Source organism: Chiloscyllium plagiosum, unplaced genomic scaffold (genome assembly GCF_037043375.1).
Source record: "Chiloscyllium plagiosum isolate Xiang-an unplaced genomic scaffold, Cpla_swu_hap1 HiC_scaffold_7, whole genome shotgun sequence".
Taxonomy (NCBI): domain Eukaryota; kingdom Metazoa; phylum Chordata; class Chondrichthyes; order Orectolobiformes; family Hemiscylliidae; genus Chiloscyllium; species Chiloscyllium plagiosum.
Window position 1 is genome coordinate 38,588,816 of NW_028270145.1, and position 19,393 is coordinate 38,608,208.

At 41.1% G+C, this 19,393-nt stretch overlaps 1 protein-coding gene across 1 annotated transcript in view; it reads left to right on the top strand.

The window, feature by feature from the left end:
• Window positions 1-18,858, top strand: part of cunh21orf58 (chromosome unknown C21orf58 homolog) — a 306,245-nt gene extending 287,387 nt beyond the window's left edge. The window contains exons 6-9 of the mRNA XM_043694561.2: window positions 5,986-6,128; window positions 9,643-9,881; window positions 10,723-10,807; window positions 15,856-18,858. Of these exons, the coding sequence (XP_043550496.1) occupies window positions 5,986-6,128; window positions 9,643-9,881; window positions 10,723-10,768 (428 nt within the window). The 3' untranslated portion in view covers window positions 10,769-10,807; window positions 15,856-18,858. The remainder of the gene's footprint in view (window positions 1-5,985; window positions 6,129-9,642; window positions 9,882-10,722; window positions 10,808-15,855) is intronic.
• The last annotated feature ends 535 nt before the right edge of the window (window positions 18,859-19,393 follow it).

Sequence of the window (19,393 nt, forward strand, 5' to 3'; positions counted from 1 at the left end):
GCAGAATAGAGGTGTTCTTTTGAGTTTCTCTTGGTGTCTCTTTCATCCTGACTTCGGTTCATATGAATCCTTTTCTCGACAGGGTCTTATGATTGGGTACACAATATTGAAGCAGGTCATATGGGAAAGGCTCAGAGGAGCTAATGATGAAATACATAGACATACAGGTCATCTGGGGGGAAACTTAGAGGTAGGCAAGGTAAATGGCCTGAGAGATGTGATAGAAATACAAAGCTCAAAGAGAGCCATTAGGGGAACTGCAGTACCACAAGCCCAACAAGAGAGAGTCTATTTATCACCATTAACATTCACTGGCATTACCATTGCTGAATCTCCACACTCACTGTCCTGGAGATTACCATTGACCAGAAATGGAATTCAGTCAAGATTAGAGTGGTGCTGGAAAAGCACAGCAGGTCAGGCAGCATCCGAGGAGCAAGAAAATCAACATTTTGGACAAAAACCCTTCCTGATGAAGGACCTTTGCCCGAAACATTGATTTACCTGCTCCTCAGATGCTACCCGACCTGCTGTGCTTTTCCAGCACCACTCTAATCTTTGACTCTAATCTCCATCATCTGCAGTACCCACTTCTGCTCAGAAATTGAATTCGATCAGCCACATAAATATTGTAGCAAGACCAGTTCTAAGACTGGAAATGTCTGTCTAATGCCTGTCACCATCTACAAGGTGAAATCGGGAGTGTGATGGAATACTCCCCCTTCCTCAAATGGGTGCTGCTCCAATAGCAGTCAAGAAGCTCCAGGACAAATCATTTAGGACAAAACATCCCACATGACTGGCACCACATCTACCACCTTAAACATTCACTCCCTTTACTAGTGTCACTCAGTAGCAGCAGTGAGTTTGGTCAGGATGTTTAACATATAGTCTCTAGAGTACAGCCTGACCCTGTTTCCACCCACTAGCACTCACATGCACTTCGAAACAGAATAACTAGACAATAACGTGGATCAGGAAATTTGGCTGATTCTTCCCATCCCTCAGTAGCAGATTCACCAAGGTTCCTTAGACCTTTCCAACCCACAACCTCTGCCACCTAGAGGGACAAGGGTAGCAGATACATGGGTGCACCACAATTGGCAAGTTCCCCTCCAAGCCACAAATGACCTTGACTTGGAAATATATCGTCATTCTTGCATTATTGCTGGGTCAAAGTCCTGGAACACTCTTCTTACCAGCATTGTAAGTGTCCCTATACCAAAGAACTACATCCATTCAAGAAGGCAGCCCACCATCACCTTTTGAAGGGCAATTAGCAATGGGCAATAAATGCTGTCTCTCTGAGCCAGTGATGCCCACACCCATTAACAAATTACACTCTGCCATCAGTAGATGTGCAGAGTTCCAGACGAGGTCCACCCAGAGTCTTGCAGAGCTCTAACATCATTTCCATCTTTTGTTAAACAACAGGAACCTCATGACAAACACCAATATTGCATGAGCTATTTTCATTACTTTTTATACCTGTTTCATAGCTTTCATTGACTTGAGCCCATGAACACTTCAATCTCTCTGCTACTCGACTTTGTTGTTCAGAACATTTTTTTTAAACCTCCCATTTCTTTGTTGTTAATTTTCCTCTCAGTGTTCTGATTCATGCCAACATTTGGTTTGTCTTTAGAATGGTTTCTCTACAGAGAAATTTCTTTCGCCAGAGGGTGGTGAATCTGTTGAATTCATTGCCACATAAGGCTGTGGAGGCCAGGTCATTAAGTATTTTAAAAACAGAGCTAGATAAGTTCTTGACTGCCAAGGGGATCAAAGGTAATAGGGAGATAGTGGGAAAATGGAGTTGAAAAAGGTGGTACCGTGGCTCAGTGGTTAGCACTGCAGCCTCACAGCGCCAGGGACCCGGGTTCAATTCTGACCTCGGGCAACTGTCTGTGTTGAGTTTGCACATTCTCCCTGTGTCTGTGTGGGTTTCCTCCGGGTGCTCTGGTTTCCTCCTACAATCCAAAGATGTGCAGGTGGATTGGCCATGCTGAATTGCCCATAGTGTTAGGTAAGTTAGTCAGGGGAAAATGTAGAGAAATAAGGGAATAGGTCTGGGTGGGTTACTCTTCGGAGGGTTGGTGTGGACTTGCTGGGCCGAATGGCCTGTTTCCACACTGTAGGGATTCTAAGTTCTAAACTTATCAGCTATGATTGAATGGCAGAGCAGATTCGATGGGCCGAATGGCCTAATTTCTGCTCCTGGGTTTTACCGTCTTCTAAACGCCTCCAAGTCGCACTGTAGTGAGTTTGGGCAGGCTGTTTGAGCCTGACCCTGTTTCTAGCCACCAGCACTCATCTGCACTTCAAAATAAGATAACTGGACAATAATGTGGGTCAGCAAACTAGGCCGATTCTTTCCATTCTTGGATGATTTCAACATTGATCTCAACTTACCTTGCGTCCTTTCCTTTGGCATTCCTGCCCCATGGTGCACATTAAACGGGTCCCTCTAAATAAACCTGTTCAACCCACCTCCCATAGCTTCTCTACTCCTAAGGTCTCGCTCACATTTGAAGCAAGGCATCTTACACCATCTATATTGTCCTTCCATAAATCAACCTCATTTCCTCTGTTTCTGCTCCTGTAAATAACTCCTCCCAGTCAACTCCCTATCTACAGTTGGTCCTCCCTTTCACCACAATACATCTGCAGCTTGCTCAAACTTGTCTCAATAAAATCTTTACTCCCATTCTGATTGGTTCTCCAACATAATCTTTATCTATCTTCTCTGAAGTCTAAAGGTGCAGACTCAGACATTTAGAGCATGAGGGACCTTGAGAGGATTGAGAAAAGATCTTTCAGAATGGTTCTAGGACTGAGTAATTTTTTGTTTCAAGACTAGGGTTGTTTATCATTGTATAAGCTAATGGTTCTAAAGGAGTTAATGCTCAAATTACGTTAAGCTCCACCCAATCTGATGATATGACACAATATTTGGGTTGACACAGTTGAATTCTGCACGAGTGCCCCAACCAGGATGCCATGTGCAAATGGTACATGAATATACATCTTGGTGGAATTATGAAGATTTAGATAGCCCCATGCTAAGAAATTTCCTTAGAACAATGAAGAGAGAGGTATGCAAGTTTGTGATTGATGATTGATAGAAGGGAATCTGTTCTCATTGGTTGATGGTGCAATGGCCAGAAAACTCTGACTTTAAGTGCCCTGAAGCTGGATGGTGTCAGGAATTGTTACATGTGCACAGGATCAATACTGCTGCCATTAGTGTCATTAGTGCATGCAGAACTGATCTGGACCTCTTACCGCAGCAGAAGCATCAACATTACAGGCACGTTACCTTTGATTTCTACTTCATTATGGGAATAAACTTGTTGAATACAGAAAATGAACATGGTCACCTTTTATGCAGCTTTGAGGACCGGATCTGGAATTCACTTCCTGTGTGTGGTGTGGGACAGACTCAATTGTAGTTTTCAATAGGAAATTGTGTAATTGTCTGTCAGTTTCAGGGAATTGGGAAAATGCAGATATGTGGGACTAGCTAAACTGATCATGCAGAGGCCCAGCACTAGAATTAGAATTTCCTTTATTGCTGCATGTACTCAAGTATGGAAATACAGGAGCACAGTAAGAAGTTTATAACGTTGCCCTATATGGTACCACCTTGAGTACAAAGTACCTAGGTACAGATCTTAGACACAAAATACAGAAATAAATGGAAAAAGAAAGAAAACAGTTACATTACTTACAGTTGTTCATAGTGCGAGTTAGAAAAATGAGAATAAAGTTAAAAAGATAAGCATTACATTCTTTCAGTAGATCATTGCAGGGATCTTCCACATGTGGTCTGCCCAGGTTCACAAGCTAATGACCGCCCAGTCCCCACTCCAACAACCATCCATCTATGTGCCTATCCAAGAGCCGCTTAAATGTCCCTCATGTATCTGACTCCACAACCACTGCTGGCAGTGCATTCCACGAACCCAATCTGTGTAAAGAACCAAGCTCTGACATCTCCCCGAACCTTCCTCCAATCACCTTAAAAGTATGTCCCCCTGTGATAGCCATTTCTGCCCAGGGGAAAATGTCTCTGACTATTCACTCTATCTATGCCTCTCATCATTTTGTACACCTCTATTAAGTCATCTCTCATTCTTCATAATTCTAATGAGAAAAGCCCAGGCTCTCTCAACCTTTCTTCATAGACAGCCCTCCAGTCCAGGCAGTATCCTGGTAAAACTCCTCTGTATAGCTTCCATATTGTTGCTATAATGAGGTGACTAGGGCTGAACACAATATTCCAAGTGTGGTCGAACCAGGGCTTTATGGAGCTGCAGCATAACCTCGGAGCTCTTAAACTCAAACCCCCTGCTACTGAAAGCCAACACACCATACGTCTTCTTTACAACCCTACCAACTTGGGTGGCAATGTTGAGGGATCTGTGGACATGGAACCCAACATCCCTCTGTTCCTCCACATTGCCAAGAAACCTGTCTTTAACCCTGTAATTTGCATTCAAATTCAACCTTCCAAAGTGAATGACTTCACACTTTTCCAGGTTGAATTCCATCCGCCACTTCCCAGCCCAGCTCAGCTCTGCATCCTGTCAATGTCCTGTTGCAACCTACAACAGCCCTCCACACTATCCACAACTCCACCGACCTATGTGTCACCGGCAAACTTACTAACCCACCCTTCCACTTCCTCATTCAAGTAGTTTATAAAAGAGCAGAGGTCCCAGAACAGATCCCTATAGAACACCACTGGTCACCGAGCTCCAAGCTGAATACTTTCCATCTACTACCAACTTCTGTCTTCTATGGGCTAGCCAATTCTTATCCAGATAGCCAGATTTCCCTGTGTCCCATGCCTCCTCACTTTCTGAATGAGCCTACCATGGGGAACCTTATCAAACACCTGGCTAAAATCCATATACACCATATATACGGCTCTACCTTCACCAATGTGTTTTGTGCTTTGTCATCAAAGAATTCAATAAGGCTTGTGAAGCATGACCTATCCCCCACAAAGCCATGCTGATAATCTCTAATCAAACTATGGTTTTCCAAGTAATCATAAATCCTGTCTCTCAGAATCCTCTCCAATACTTTGGCCATCACAGACATTAGACTGATTGCTCTGTAATTCCCAAGATTATCCCTATTCCCTTTCTTGAACAGGGGGATAACATTTACCACCTTGTAATCATCTGGCACTACTCCCGTGGAGAGTGAGGATGTGAAGATCATCACCAAAGGTGCAGCAATCTCTTCCCTCGCTTTCTTTAGTAACCTAGGGTATATCTCGTCTGGCCCAGGGGACTTATCTATCATTATGTTATTCAAACTTTTCAGCATATCCTCCTCCTTAACATCAATCTGTTCAAGTATATCAGCCTGTTTCACGCTGTCCTCGCAAACAACAAGGTCCCTCTCAGTAATGAGTGCTGAAGCAAAGTATTCATCCAGGACCTCTCCTTCCACTTCCCACTTCAGGTACAAGTTCCCTGCACTACCTTCCCGGCAGCCCCCTGGTCCATGCTGTCACCACTCCTGCTGCTGCAAATGGAGGCTGCTGCTTCACTAGGTAGATCTTTTAAGTCTTTAACTTTGTTACAGTTGTCACAGTTCATTGCATTTTCAACTTTTGTGTTGTCTGAATTATGCCCTCTATGCTCAAGTCCAGGCTATTGCTCCTCATACCAATACTTGAGGAGACAACTAATCTGAAAAACAGCTGTTTCTCACCATCTCTATTCTCTGTCCCTTAACCAATTTCATGTGAACACTGCCATTGTCAATTAAGAAGCACTGTCTACAAATGTGATCAAACCGAATCTCTCCAATCTTGTGTAAAAAAGGGTCATACATTGTTCGTAAAATTCATGTTTTTAGCATATGTCAGGAGAATCTGTGGTGGAAGAGTAAGGCTATGTTTTTATACAAATTGTATTCCCAAAACTATTTTATGTTTCCTATAATCTTTTATTAATTTGCACACAGACATGGTGGAGCTGATGTTAATGCAAAATGCCCAGATGCATCAAATCATTATGCATAATATGATGTTGAAAGCACTACCTCCAATGGCATTCTGTCAGCCCAGCAACTGTGGTTCTGTCAGTCCTGTGGTTTCTCATGGACAGGTAAGAAAATCTTCCTGACAAACCGATCTCAGTTCCTCTCCCCTCTGGACCAACTACAGTCCACACCAACTTTCATTCATTAGACCATCTTTGCCATGGGCCTTCCTCAGGACTTAGCACCTGTCATTCATCACATTGTTTGGACTGTTTCGAAGCTCCTGTAACACTTTCCAGCGGGTCATTTAGGAAGTGCCAATCATGTGCCATTGTCTTCCATTGAACATTTTAGGTTGTAGACCTTGTGCAGGACTGTCTGCCTCTCAGCCATGGACTCACCTGTGCCATGGATCTCCCTTAATGCTGACTACCTGTCATCCATGGGCAATGTAATTGTGGTCTTCCCTCAGAACTGACCACAAACCATCCAGGCTGATAAAGGCCAGGTATGTCCTGCAATATATCTTGAATATAGGATTGTGAATCACTCCATTACAAGTGGCAACAATTTCTATGACTTGAGAAAATACTATAGTTAATGAAAATGAATTAGGTATTCCTAAGTTTTTCCAGGCATCTCTGTTTTCTTATTTACTGAGGAATAAATTTTATGTGTAGATAGCATTGATCTTGCAAAGTTGAAATAGAAGGGAGCCTAATACACTTGTACTTGTTCACTGAGCCTTTGAGTTCTTCCATTCTATACCTCGCAGTCACTGTATGTCTCAGCATGGTCCAATGCATTGAACATGTTTTCATAAATAGAAAGGGAAAGGTTGCCTGATAAAATCCATGACATTGTTTGTGAAAATCAGACATCTAGAGAGAAGAACATCATTTTCAGGTGGCCCTTCTGAATATGTACGTATCATTTTTTTAGATTACTTTACAGTGTGGAAACAGGCCCTTCGGCCCAACAAGTCCACACCGACCCGCCGAAGCGTAACCCACCCATACCCCTACATTTACCCCTTACCTAACACTACGGGCAATTTAGCATGGCCAATTCACCTGACCTGCACATCTTTGGACTGTGGGAGGAAACCGGAGCACCCGGAGGAAACCCACGCAGACACGGGGAGAACGTGCAAACTCCACACAGTCAGTCGCCTGAGGCGGGAATTGAACCCGGGTCTCTGGCGCTGCGAGGCAGCAGTGCTAACCACTGTGCCACCGTGCCGCCCATCTATGTCACTCATTCTATGACAACTCAACAAGATACCAAATACCATGAATTGTTTCTGAATCTGAAGCAGCCAGCCTTGACTACTAATCATCTACCCATTGCACTCTCAGCTCCACCCCCCCCTCCCATTTATCTCACCGCCCCGTCTTCTCACAGCCTTATTCCTGATGAAGGGCTTTTGCCCGAAACCTCGATTCTCCTGCTCCTCGGATGCTGCCTGACCTGCTATGCTTTACCAGCACCACACTCTCGACCCAGATCTCCAGCATCTGCAGTCTTCATTTTCTCCACTCCGATATGTTTCCAAGTCAGGGTGGTGAGTGGCTTGGAGATGAACTTGCAGGTGGTGGTGTTCTCATGTATCTGCTGCCTTTGTGCTTCTAGATGGAAGTGGCCATGGGTTTGGAAGGTGCTTTCTAAGGATCTTTGGTGAATTTCTGCAGTGCATCTTGCAAATAGTACATTTGAAGGTAGCAATGAGAGGATGCTGGGAGAGAAAACAAGTGGTAGTTAGATATGCCAGCATGTACTTTGATTAAGTTAGTTACAGACACTGTTACAAGTCCTACTGGTTCAGAACTGCTTTTGCTTATTAACATTTTTTTCATAATTCAAGTTTCATGACCTTTTAATTTGCATAAGTCTCTCAGTTCTTTGACTCTCATCCTCTTTCCAGGACGACTACTTGCTGGCTGGGGAAGGCTCTTCCCATTTCCGGGTTAGTTAGCATAAAAGGAACATACTCCTCTGAGAACTGACTGATGTTAAGTCACCCTGCCACACATCCCAATCTGTCCCCCACATGGAGCCATTGCACTTAGCGCAGAGGGCACGCTCTCAGGAGAGGCATGTGTTCAAGCTCCAATTCAAACAAGAGGGCTCAAGTAATGAAGTCTTTCTTTGTTGGACTGACTATTAAGGGACCAATGGGTTGGTTACTTTGGAGAAATTGCTGCACCAGAAGGTTGTGTGTCAGGGCTTCTATGGCCTGTTTAATTGACTTGTCTTTTTCATAGTATATCGGTGCTCCTGAGATGAATCTTCAGGCAAAGATTAAGACATTCCTCTTCCTCAACAATTTGAGAGAATACATCTCCCAAACTTGCTGCTGATGAATCCATTTATCAATCAAATTTTTGGCTACAGTCTGGGAATATGAGTGATTGCTAAAGAGCACTTGTCCAGGTTTCTGAAAGTAGCCTCCACCTCTTACACAGTACCAGACTGGATTCTGTTTCTTCAGTCAGATCTTAGAAGGAGTGGAAGGAAGGTGGCTCAGGCAACAACATGAGAAGTGATGGCTAACAACCAAGGACTACAATTAATCCTGGACTTGCTTCTTACTCCCTGGTTGAGGCCTGGACTTTGTCACTTTTACTGGTTTAGCTGAGGCTTCACCACTCCCTGTCCTATATTGTGCCCACGATGTTTGGTCTTTCAATATCTAATGTGACTCTGGGGTAGCCATAGCTCAAATATCCACAGCTTGTCTAACACAGTCACTGATTCAAGTGTGCCATAGAGTTATTCTGGCATTGAAGGAGGCCATTCAGTTATAGAGTTATAGAGGTATGCAGCCCTTTTGGCCCAACTCATTCATGCTGACCAGGTTTCCTAAACTAAACGAATCCCATCTCCCTGCATTTGGCCCATATCCCTCTAAACCCTTCCTATTCATGTATTTGTACAAATGTCTTTGAAATGTTGTAACTGAACCCGTCTCTACCAGTTCCTCTGACAGCTCATTCCATATGTGTGTGACAAAAGTTGATCTCACAACAAAAGTTGTGAAATCTTTCCCCTCTCACCTTAAGCCTGTGCCCTCTAGTTTTGGACTGTCAACCTTGGTGAAAAGACCTTGGCTATTCACCTTTTCTGTGTCCGTCATGATTTTATACACCTCTATAAGGTCACCCCGTAGCTTCTGATGCTCCAGGGAAAAGAAGTCATAGCCTATCCAGGCTCTAACTCAAACCTTCCAGTCTCTGTAACATCCTTGTAAATCTTTTCAAGATATCACTACTTATTTCCCCAAGTTTCCTAGCTTCCATGTCTTTCTCCACAGTAAATCCTGATGCAAAATATTAATATCTCATGCATATCCTGTGGTTGCACATATAGACAGCCTCAATGATTTTTAAGGAGCCCTATTCTCTCCCTAGTTCCTTAACCTCCACAAAAAAGCTAAGTAAAACCAGAAGACTTTAATATGTCTACTATTTTGTCACAATTTTTACACCAGTGTGTAATGAAGATACAATCTTTTCAGGTCAGAAATATATTCAGTTTCCACTACAAAATAAAGTTGACTTCAAATAAGTTTTGAACTGCCTTCGATCTGTGTAAGTGTGTCTTCTGGAACTGATGAGTTACCTTCCTCCAAAACTGCAGGATGTTCAGCCAGCAGTGCCACTTGTTGTGAAAGCTGAGAAATCTCGTCCATCTTCCGTGCACCACCATCACCACTACTCTACGCAGGGCCAACCCACACCGCATCCACCTCTCCCACCAATAGGACACCCATTGTGGCCATCCTTGCTACCTTCCAACCCCATGGCGCAGCACAGCAGTATCCAGCCTTCAGTTCAACATGTTATGGGCCCAACAGTGACGCTCCCTGCATTACAGACGTAAGTGAATACCAGTAGAGTTAACAGTTTTTATTAAAACCTATCTTCTGATTGTTCCTGTTCTGCCCATCAGAATTTTCCATTGCTGCCTGTTAACCAAATGCATGATCATAAGACCATAAAATGTAGGAGCAGAAGGAGGCCATTTGGCCCAACAAGTCTGCTTTGCCATTCAATGAGATTCAATCTGATAATTCTCAATTCCACTTTTCTGCCTTCTCCCCATAACCCTTAGTAATTTTTAAAAAAATGTTTATTTCAGCCTTGAATATACTTGATAGCCGTCCTAGATAAAGATTTCCACAGATTCATTACGCTCCAAGAGAAAAATATCTTCCTCACTGCTATCCTAAATGGGCTACCCTTCCTCAATGATACAAACTTGTTGCTGTCAAAAGTTGGATTTACATCTCACTCTCGAACTTGATCACACATACCCTGGAATGTTTTATGTTCAGGATTTCTGATCAAGCTTCTGTGGTGAAATCCTGTGAAAATCCTTCCCCATAATCAAGTTTGACATTGAGAATTGAGGAATTGCTGCAATGCCAGAGGTGCTGCTCTTTGGAGAAGAGTTTAAACCAAGATCTATCTGCTTCCTCTGATAGATCCCATTAAAGATCCCATAATAACATTGAAAACAGGGCACTTCATTTCAAGTCTGAACCATAATAATTAACAAATCATTCACCTTGAATGCTGTTTGTTGAACTTTGTTGTGCTCTTGAACTTTACCACAAAACAATGCATTTCACAAGTAATTCAGTGAATTCCTAGTGCTTGGACATCCCAGGAGTTGTGGTGAGAAGTGATAAAAATACAAGTGCTTTTTTATTTGAAGGGAAGCAGTTGATGGAAACTACTCCCGAATGCCTCCTGGACTGTAGGTGCTGAATGCTCCATACCTGAAGGTGATGTGTGTTAAGGTAAGTTTGGCTGCATGGTAGCTGTTGGAGCTTAGCTGTCGATTATCATAAAACATTTGCAGGAGGGTGGGTGGATAAGAGCAGCCTCCAGTCATTTAGATATCTGCACAATACACCATGATGAATAAAAAAAACGGAATTAGACAACAGCCTCCCAGTTACTGTAACACGAGGGGAGAGACAGTGGGAATCCATTGGCTCATTTTACATCATTGGCTTGTTGGTGTTGGGATATGATTAGCAGGTTGGGCCTTGCATCGCATTATTATGGGACAAATCCTAGGTTCGAAGCCCTGATTGTTTGTCTTGATGGAAACATTCAGGAACCCTGGATGACAAGATATATTGAAAGTTTAGTCAAAAAGATAAAGGACGTACATGCAAAGTTTAGGAAACTGAAATCAGACAATGCTCTTAATGAATATAAAGGAAGCAGAAAAGAACTTAAACAATGAATTAGGAGAGCTAAAAGGGGTCATAAAATGTCCTTGGCAAGTCTGATTAAGGAGAATGCCGAAGTATTTTATACATATATTAGGAGCAAGAGGGTAGTGAGGGTAAGGATAAGTCCAGTCAAGGCCAAAGGAGGGAGTTTATGTGTGGAGCCAGAGGAAGTGGGTGAGATCCTTTATGAGTGCTTCGCATTGGTGTTCACCAAGAAGGACATGGCTGATGGTGAAGTGTATGATAATATTCTAGAGCGTGTTATAATAAGGCAAAGTTGTTAGGTGTCTTGAAAAACATTAAGGTAACTAAGTCCGTGGAGCCTGATGGGATCTCTCCCAGAATACTGAGGGAGTCAAGGATAGAGATTGCTGGGGCCTGAACAGAGATCTTTGTATCCTGTTTCACCACAGGTGAGATCCTAGCAGATTGGAGAGTACCCAGTGTTGTTCCTTTGTTTAAGAAACAGGGATAAGGCAGAAAATTATAGGCCGACGCACCTTACATCAATGGTAGAGGAGAGGAGGAGGAGATTGGAGGAGATTTTTAGAGACAGGATGTATTTGCATTTGGAAAAAGATGGACATATTAAGTATAGTCACCTTGACTTTGAGTTTTATGAGGAAGTGACAAAACCTATTGAGGATAGGGTAGTGGATGTTATTTACATGGACTTTATAAAGGCATCTGACAAGATCCCTCATGGTAAGCTTGTTCAGAAGATTAAGTCACATGGAATCCATGGTGAGTTGGTAAGTTGGGTACAAAATTAGCTTCGTCTTGGAAGACTGAGGATAGTTGTGGAGGGGTGTTTTGCTGACATGCTTGTGACCAATGTTGTTGTACAAGGATCAATGTTGGGATTGCTGTTGTTTGGAATGTAAATATAAATGATTTGGATGAAAATGTAGGCATCTGATTAGTAAGTTTGAAGATGACATGCAAATTGTTGGCATTGTGGATAGTGAGGAAGGTTGTCAAAGGATGCAGAGGGATATAGATCAATTGGAAAGTTGGGGAGAGAAATTCCAGATGGAGTTTAAGCTGGGCAAGTGTGAGGTGATGCATTTTGAGAGGTCAAAAGCAAGAGGAAAGTATATTTATGACCCTTAGAAGCATTGATATAACAGAGGGATCTTGGGATGCAATATCAGATCTTCCAGAAAGATTGCCACACTATAGGAAGGATGTGGAGGCTTTGGAGAGAATGCAAAATAGGTTCACCAGGATTTTGCCTGATTTGGCATCAATTAGTGAGAAGGAGAGGTTGGAAGAATTTGGAATGTTTTCGGCAGAGCATCGGAAGTTAAGGGGTGACCTGATAGAAGTTTATAGAATTATGAGGGAGATGGATAGGGTGGATAGTTGGAGTATTTTTTGCCCAGGGTGGAAATGTTAAATACTAGGGAGTATAGGTGAGAAGGGGAAAGTTTAAACAAAATGTGCGAGGCAAGTTTTTTACACAGAGGATAGTAGGTACCTGTAACATCCTACCAGGGGAAGTAGTAGAAGCATACGATAGCAACGTTTAAGAGACATTTACAGAGACACATGAGCAAACAGGGAATAGAGGGGACTGACTATGTGCAAGCAGATGGGATTAGTGTAGAATGGCGCTATGGTTGGTACAGACATGGTGGGCTGAAGGGCCTGTTCCTGTGCTGTATATGTTCAATGTTCTAAAGGCCCAAATCAGGATCACTGAGTCAAATCCCACCATAACAGCAGATGGACTTTAATAAAATTGATTTGTAGGTGCCAGCGTTGGACTGGGGTGGACAAAGTTAAAAATCACACAACACCAGGTTATAGTCCAACAGATTTAAAGCTAATGCTTCCAAATAAACCTGTTGGACTATATCCTGGTGTTGTGTGATTTTTAACTTTAATAAAATTGGAATTGAAAGTTAATCTCAAAGTAATGGCAATCATGACAGCTATCATTGATTTGTTGTAAAACCCAGCTGGTTTAATAATGTCCTCTGGGGAAGGAAATCTCTCGTCCTTACCCAGCCTGGCCTAATAGTCATGATTCGGAGATGCCGGTGTTGGACTGGGGTGTACAAAGTTAAAATTTTAACTTTGGCCTAATAGTGACTCTAGACCCAATGCAATGTGGTTGACTCTTAAATGCTCTTTGAAATGCCTTACAAACCGTTTAGTTAAAAAGCTATTGGGTATGGGCACCACATTCCATAAATGAATCACAAAAAATAGAATTTGATTTGGGGAATATCCAAGCAGAATTGCTTCCTAAATTCATTTCTTGATGATACTTTTAAGGTTATGCCTCCTTATTCTGGATTCTTCCACTGGGGAAAATAAAGGAGTTTGATCATTTCTATCCCTTTAAACACTTAAATTAGATCATCCCTTCATCCTGATATTATTTGGTGAATCTGCAATCCACATACTCCAAGGTCAATGTCTTGCCTGAGTTTCAGTTTTCAGAACTAACCATAGTACACGAGATGGGAATGCACCAATGCTATATACAGTTGAAGTACTGTTTCCTCACTTTTGTATTCTATTACCATTGAGACAAAAGCTAATGTTCCATCATTTTTACAACACTTGTGCATTGGAGGACTGCCATCCTCTGCAGATATCAATTACTATTCCTCAACCGGTATCTGCAAACTGCTGTTGACTGTACCATCTCCTTTATGATGGGATATTTCTTCTCAGAGCTTAAGGATTTTGGAGCATCCAAACCCTCAAATGTGAGAATCACTTCTGAAGCAATGGTCCTTACTGGTTGTGAGAACTTTTAAGTACAGGCATTTATTTTTGACTGATGCACTGAATTCAAGTCAATTTCACTTCCTGTAGAAAGATCAGTCAAATGGTTTGCCGTGCAGGTTTCCTCCTTTCCTTAAAATCCTGGGGCTCCTTTAAGTGCTCTGAATTATCCTTGCAGAACTCACGTTTTGTTTTCAGATTAGTGAGTAACAATCAAACATTTTGATCTGTCCTTTTTTAATAAACTGCAGCCACCCTGAAAGCTCAGGAATAAATATGCAGCACTGTTCAATAATGAATCACACAAACTTGGATAGTTATGAGACCAGTCTACTATTTATACGAGTGGTCTGTATTCCTAAACTGTCAATGATTATTCTGAAGCCTTGTCTGAATTTTAAGCTTGGGTGCATTTCAAGATTTCAAATCAGAGCATAGCCCATTTCCTGTGATTGGATAACCTTGCTGGTCACTTTCTAAGATTGAACCAGCCTGTTTGCAACCTTGATCCTGTTTGATCCTGAGATGATCTTCTGAATCATATTATCTCCATTGCTTAATTCCAGTTTCCTGACATTGTCCCAGTGATTCAACTGATTCTTTTATCCATGCCTTTATTAGCTCTAGCCTTTTCTGACAATACAAAAGTATTAGAATCATAGGATGCTTACAGCACAGAAAGTGGCCACACAGCTTGGTGTGTCTGTGCTGGCTCTTAAAAGAAGTACATCTACTTCCATGCATTCTCCCCATTGCTTCCACGTTTTCAAACAATCCAATTCCCTATTGAACACCTCCATTGAATTGACTTTGTCCACACTTTAACCCAATGCATTTCAGATGCCAATCACTTACTGCATGAAAAAAAGGTTTCACTTTGCATCGCATTTTCATCAATTATCTTAACTCTGGATTGTGATTCTTCCATCAGTAAGAATAGTTTCTCTCTAACCACTCTGTCCGAACCTATCATGATTTTGAATACTCTACCAAATTTCCTCTCAGTCTTAGATGAAAACAGTCCGAACTTCTTCAATCCATCTACAGAAGTAACTGAAATTTTCTTTGCTGGAACCATTGTTGTGAATCTTGTCTGTGCCTTCTCAAATGCCTCCCCAGATCAACCAGTCAAAGCCAAATCAAGGTTTTATACAGCTGTGTCATAACTTGCTACAAAAGTACTTAATTGAATGTTGTCTCGTTGTGAAAACTGCTATCTAAATACAGGTCTTTCTTTTCTAAATTTGACTACGCCAATGTACTGGGCAACCACCATTTTCCATTATTTATAAACGTAAGCTCATAAAAATCACTGCTGTTCATATCCTAATGTGTACCAAATTTTGTTCAATTACCACCCCTGTGCTTGCCTACCTCCACTGTTTTCAGAATTCTCCATGGTGATCCCCACCCCTATTTCGGTGACTGCTCTGGCTTTACAGATCTCTGAGATATGTGTGCTTTACCATTTGTAGTCTTGTTATTCCAGGTTTTAAGGAACCTTTAGCTGCCTAAGCTCCAAGCTCTGGAATTATGTTTCTAAACCCTGCCATCTTTCTACTTCTGGAAGCTGCTCCTTAAGACTTGTCTCTGTCCAAGTTTGGTCTACACTTCTAATATTTCCTGCAGTAGCTTGATGTCCATTGTGTTTGATAGCAGTTCTGTGAAAGGTTTTGCAAGTGCCTTGTTGACCCTGCATCATAATTGTAAGCATTTTTCTTTACTAAAACAGAGTTTAGTTTGTCCTCTAGTGAATGAGCAGTTCTCTGGCTAACCACCATCTTGAAATTGATATATGTTGTTCATTTCAATCTATATCTCTTTTAGGACATTGATATAAACACTTCAGTTTCTGTTTTCAGCTCATGAACACAGTGGATGAAAGACATTTGAAGAAACTTGAAACTTGGAAGAATGTGTTCGGACCATCTGTTTGACAGATGTAGTGCAGACCATCCTCATGGAAATTTATAATGGCTTTCAAATGGATGATTGATAGCCCAATTGATAAATTTAAACTGGAAAAGCTAAATTTCTCAAGCTGTACTATTTAAGAGGTTTTACTTATCCATACATTCCAAATAGTTACAGTAAATAATCCGTATTCACAGAAGCTGTATACATTTAAATAGTGACTAACCTTTATTTCATTAAGTGCAGTGAGCAATCCTTACCTCACAAAATAAACAGCAAATTGTCACTTAGTGCCCAATTTTTATCCTGCTAAATAAACAAGTTAGATTCTATCCAGCCTGTCGCCTTATCTAGGTGTGCATTCATTAGCCTACAGACATCCAGGTGGTTCAGTTCAATTTTCACTAATGGTTTCATCCAAAAGGAGAAGATCCTGTACAAAATATTTGCACATGTAATTCAAGATAAATTCAACAACACAAGATGGTGCTGCACCCAAGCCAGTGAATTCATGTGAAGAACCTAAAGAGAAATCTTCATGTAGAGGACATAGCTTTACATTGGTGATCGGTGTTGAAATGGGGAGAAACATGCCAAATGGAAGTTACAGCAGATTAATGCAAAGTCATGACCTTCGTGAGAATGAATATAGAAAGACAAAAATGGCACAATTTTGAAAGGCATTGATATGCAGAGAGCCCATGATATCTATTATCAGTGGCAGACAGAGACTCCAACTATGGAAGCGGCTGAAAGAGTTAAGACTAATTTCCTTGGAATTAAAAAGGTTGAAGGACTTAAAGTGATGAGAAGTTTTGATAGATTAAATTAGGGAAATGAGTAAGTCCATCACTAGATGTTTTGAAAACAGTTCTCATTACAGAAGAGGAAGTGCTGGAGGTCTTAGAAAACATAAAAGTTGATAAATCTCCGGGACCTGGTCAAGTATATTCTAGGACGTTGTGGAAAATTAGGGAGGAAATTGCAGAGTCCCTAGTGGAAATATTTATATCGTCTATAACCATGCAAATGCTGAAGGACTGGAGGGAGGCTAATGTTGTACCTTTATTTGAGAAAGGCCGTCAGGACAAGCATGGGGATTACAGATCTGTGAGTCTGACACCTATGGTGGGTAAGTTTTTGGAGGTGATTCTGAAAGATAGCATTTACATGCATTTGGAGAGGCAAGGAATGATTAGGGATAGTCAGCATGGTTTTGTGCGAGGGAAATCATGTCTCACAAGCTTGATTTGAGTTTTTTGAGGAAGTAACCAAAAAGATTGATGAGGCTTTAGTAAAGCCTTTGACAAGGTACTGCGTGTGGTAGACTAATTAGTAAAGTTAGATTACATGGGATTCAGGATGAGCTTGCCAATTGGATACAAAATTGGCTTTATGGTAGAATACAGAGGGTGGCGATGGATGGTTGTTTTTCAGACTGGAGGCCTGTAACCAGCAGTGTTCTACAGGGATTGGGGATGAGTCCACTTTTGTCATTTATACAAATGATTTGGAGGAGAATATAGGAAGCATAGTCAGTAAGTTTGTGGATGACACCAAAATTGGTGGTATAGTGGACAGTGAAGAATTACAAAGAGATCTTGTTTGTATTACCAAAATGCAATGCGTCATATTTATCCAAATTAAAAAAGATCTGCCACTTCTCAGCCCATTGACCCAGTTGATCAAGGACAGGACTTATACATTTATTGGTAGTGCCCTAGGTTATGTTGTAGAACAGAGAGACCTAAGGGATCAGGTACATAATTCTTCAAAATATAAGTCACAGATAGATAGGATGGTTAAAAGGTGTTTATCACACTTGCCTTCACTGCTCAGTCATTTGAGTATAGGAGTTCAGACATCATGTTGAGGTTGTAGAGACCTCTTCTGGAGTAATGTGTGCAGTTCTGGTTGCCGTGTTACAGAAAAGATATTACTAGGACATTGCCTGGAACAGAATATTTAAGATATAAAAACTGAATGGAAAGGGCGGGCATTTTTTCATTGGACCATAGGAGGTTGAGGGGTGATCTTATCAAGGTTTATAAAATCATGAGAGGCATAATGTGAATGATAAGGGCCTTTTCCCCAGGGTGGGGGAGTTCAAAACTAGGGAGCATATTCTTAAGGTGAGAGGAGAAAGACTTAAAAAGTACATGAGGGGCAACCTTTTTACACAGAGAGTGGTTCACATGTGGAATAAACTGCCAGAGAAAATGTTGGATACAGATTCAGTTACAACATTAAAAAGACATTTGGATAGGTACATGAATAGGAAAGATTTGGAGGGTTATGGGCCCAGTTCAGGCAAATAGGACTAGTTTAGTTTGGGAACATGGTTGGCATGGACTAGTTGGAGTGAAGGGTTTGTTTCCATGCTGTATGATTCTTTTGATATGATTCTAGAGGTCATCGATTCAAAATATCTGGGAAGACATCTAAAAGAGTCGGTAAATCCTTTTTTTCCTCCTTTCAGAAAGTTGCTGGGATGAAGGAGCATCATACTTAAAAAGATGATGGTACCTGATTTCATAGATTTAGAGAATTTTTAAAGAGAATTAGAGAGTTCTTGAGATAAGGAATTTACAGGTTTATGAAGAAATAGGAGTTTGGAATAAATCATGCCATTCTTTCAAATGTAAATTATCAGCACAGGCACGATGAGCCAAATTACCTCCTTCAGTCTCTATGATTTTAAAGAAAAGAACTCATGTGATGTTATTATTTGTATGGATTAGAATGAGCTAAGCCTTTGAAACCAGCTGATTTCATAGACTGCAATTATTTTGGAAACACCTCATGGTTTTCAGAGTTTAATGAAACTGTTTACAGAGCAAGGTATTCAAAGAATACACTGTATGCAAGTATACATTGCCAAACACATTGTATGTTTATTTACACATGTCTAATTGAGAGTTAGTAAAGCACTGTAACAACTGTATTTTGTTATCAAATTGGAATTCTTTTGTAATTCTCAAAGGAGCCATTGTTAAACAAATTAAGAATTAAATCTCCAACTTTAAAAAGTACAGTATATTTCTGACTTATTCTGATCACTGAACTTTCAGGGTAATCTTGACTCAGCTGCTTCCCTTCAAAGCACTTAAAAGTTGTAGAATTTGATCTGTTGTATCTGTCCTGCAGAATTCCAGAAAATTCCGTTTTTGAAAATCTGCAAATATAAATATGTTATTACTAAAAGGGAGTGTTGTTTAGCATTCAAAATCTCTGGGATTGAGGCCTACTTTAGGATTTAATGACCTTGGAAGTTACGTTCATATTGGCTGAGTTACAGTCAATCAGGTTTATTATCAAGCTGCAAATCTTTCCAACACATGCCAGTCAAGAGATTGCTAGCCACCCATATGATGAGAAGAAATTGGAGGTGCTATCATCACTATCCATAACTCCAAGCTGCAACATTCATGTAAAAGTGTATATTGTCCGTGAGTGATCTGTAACATACACTTATAAATAAAAATG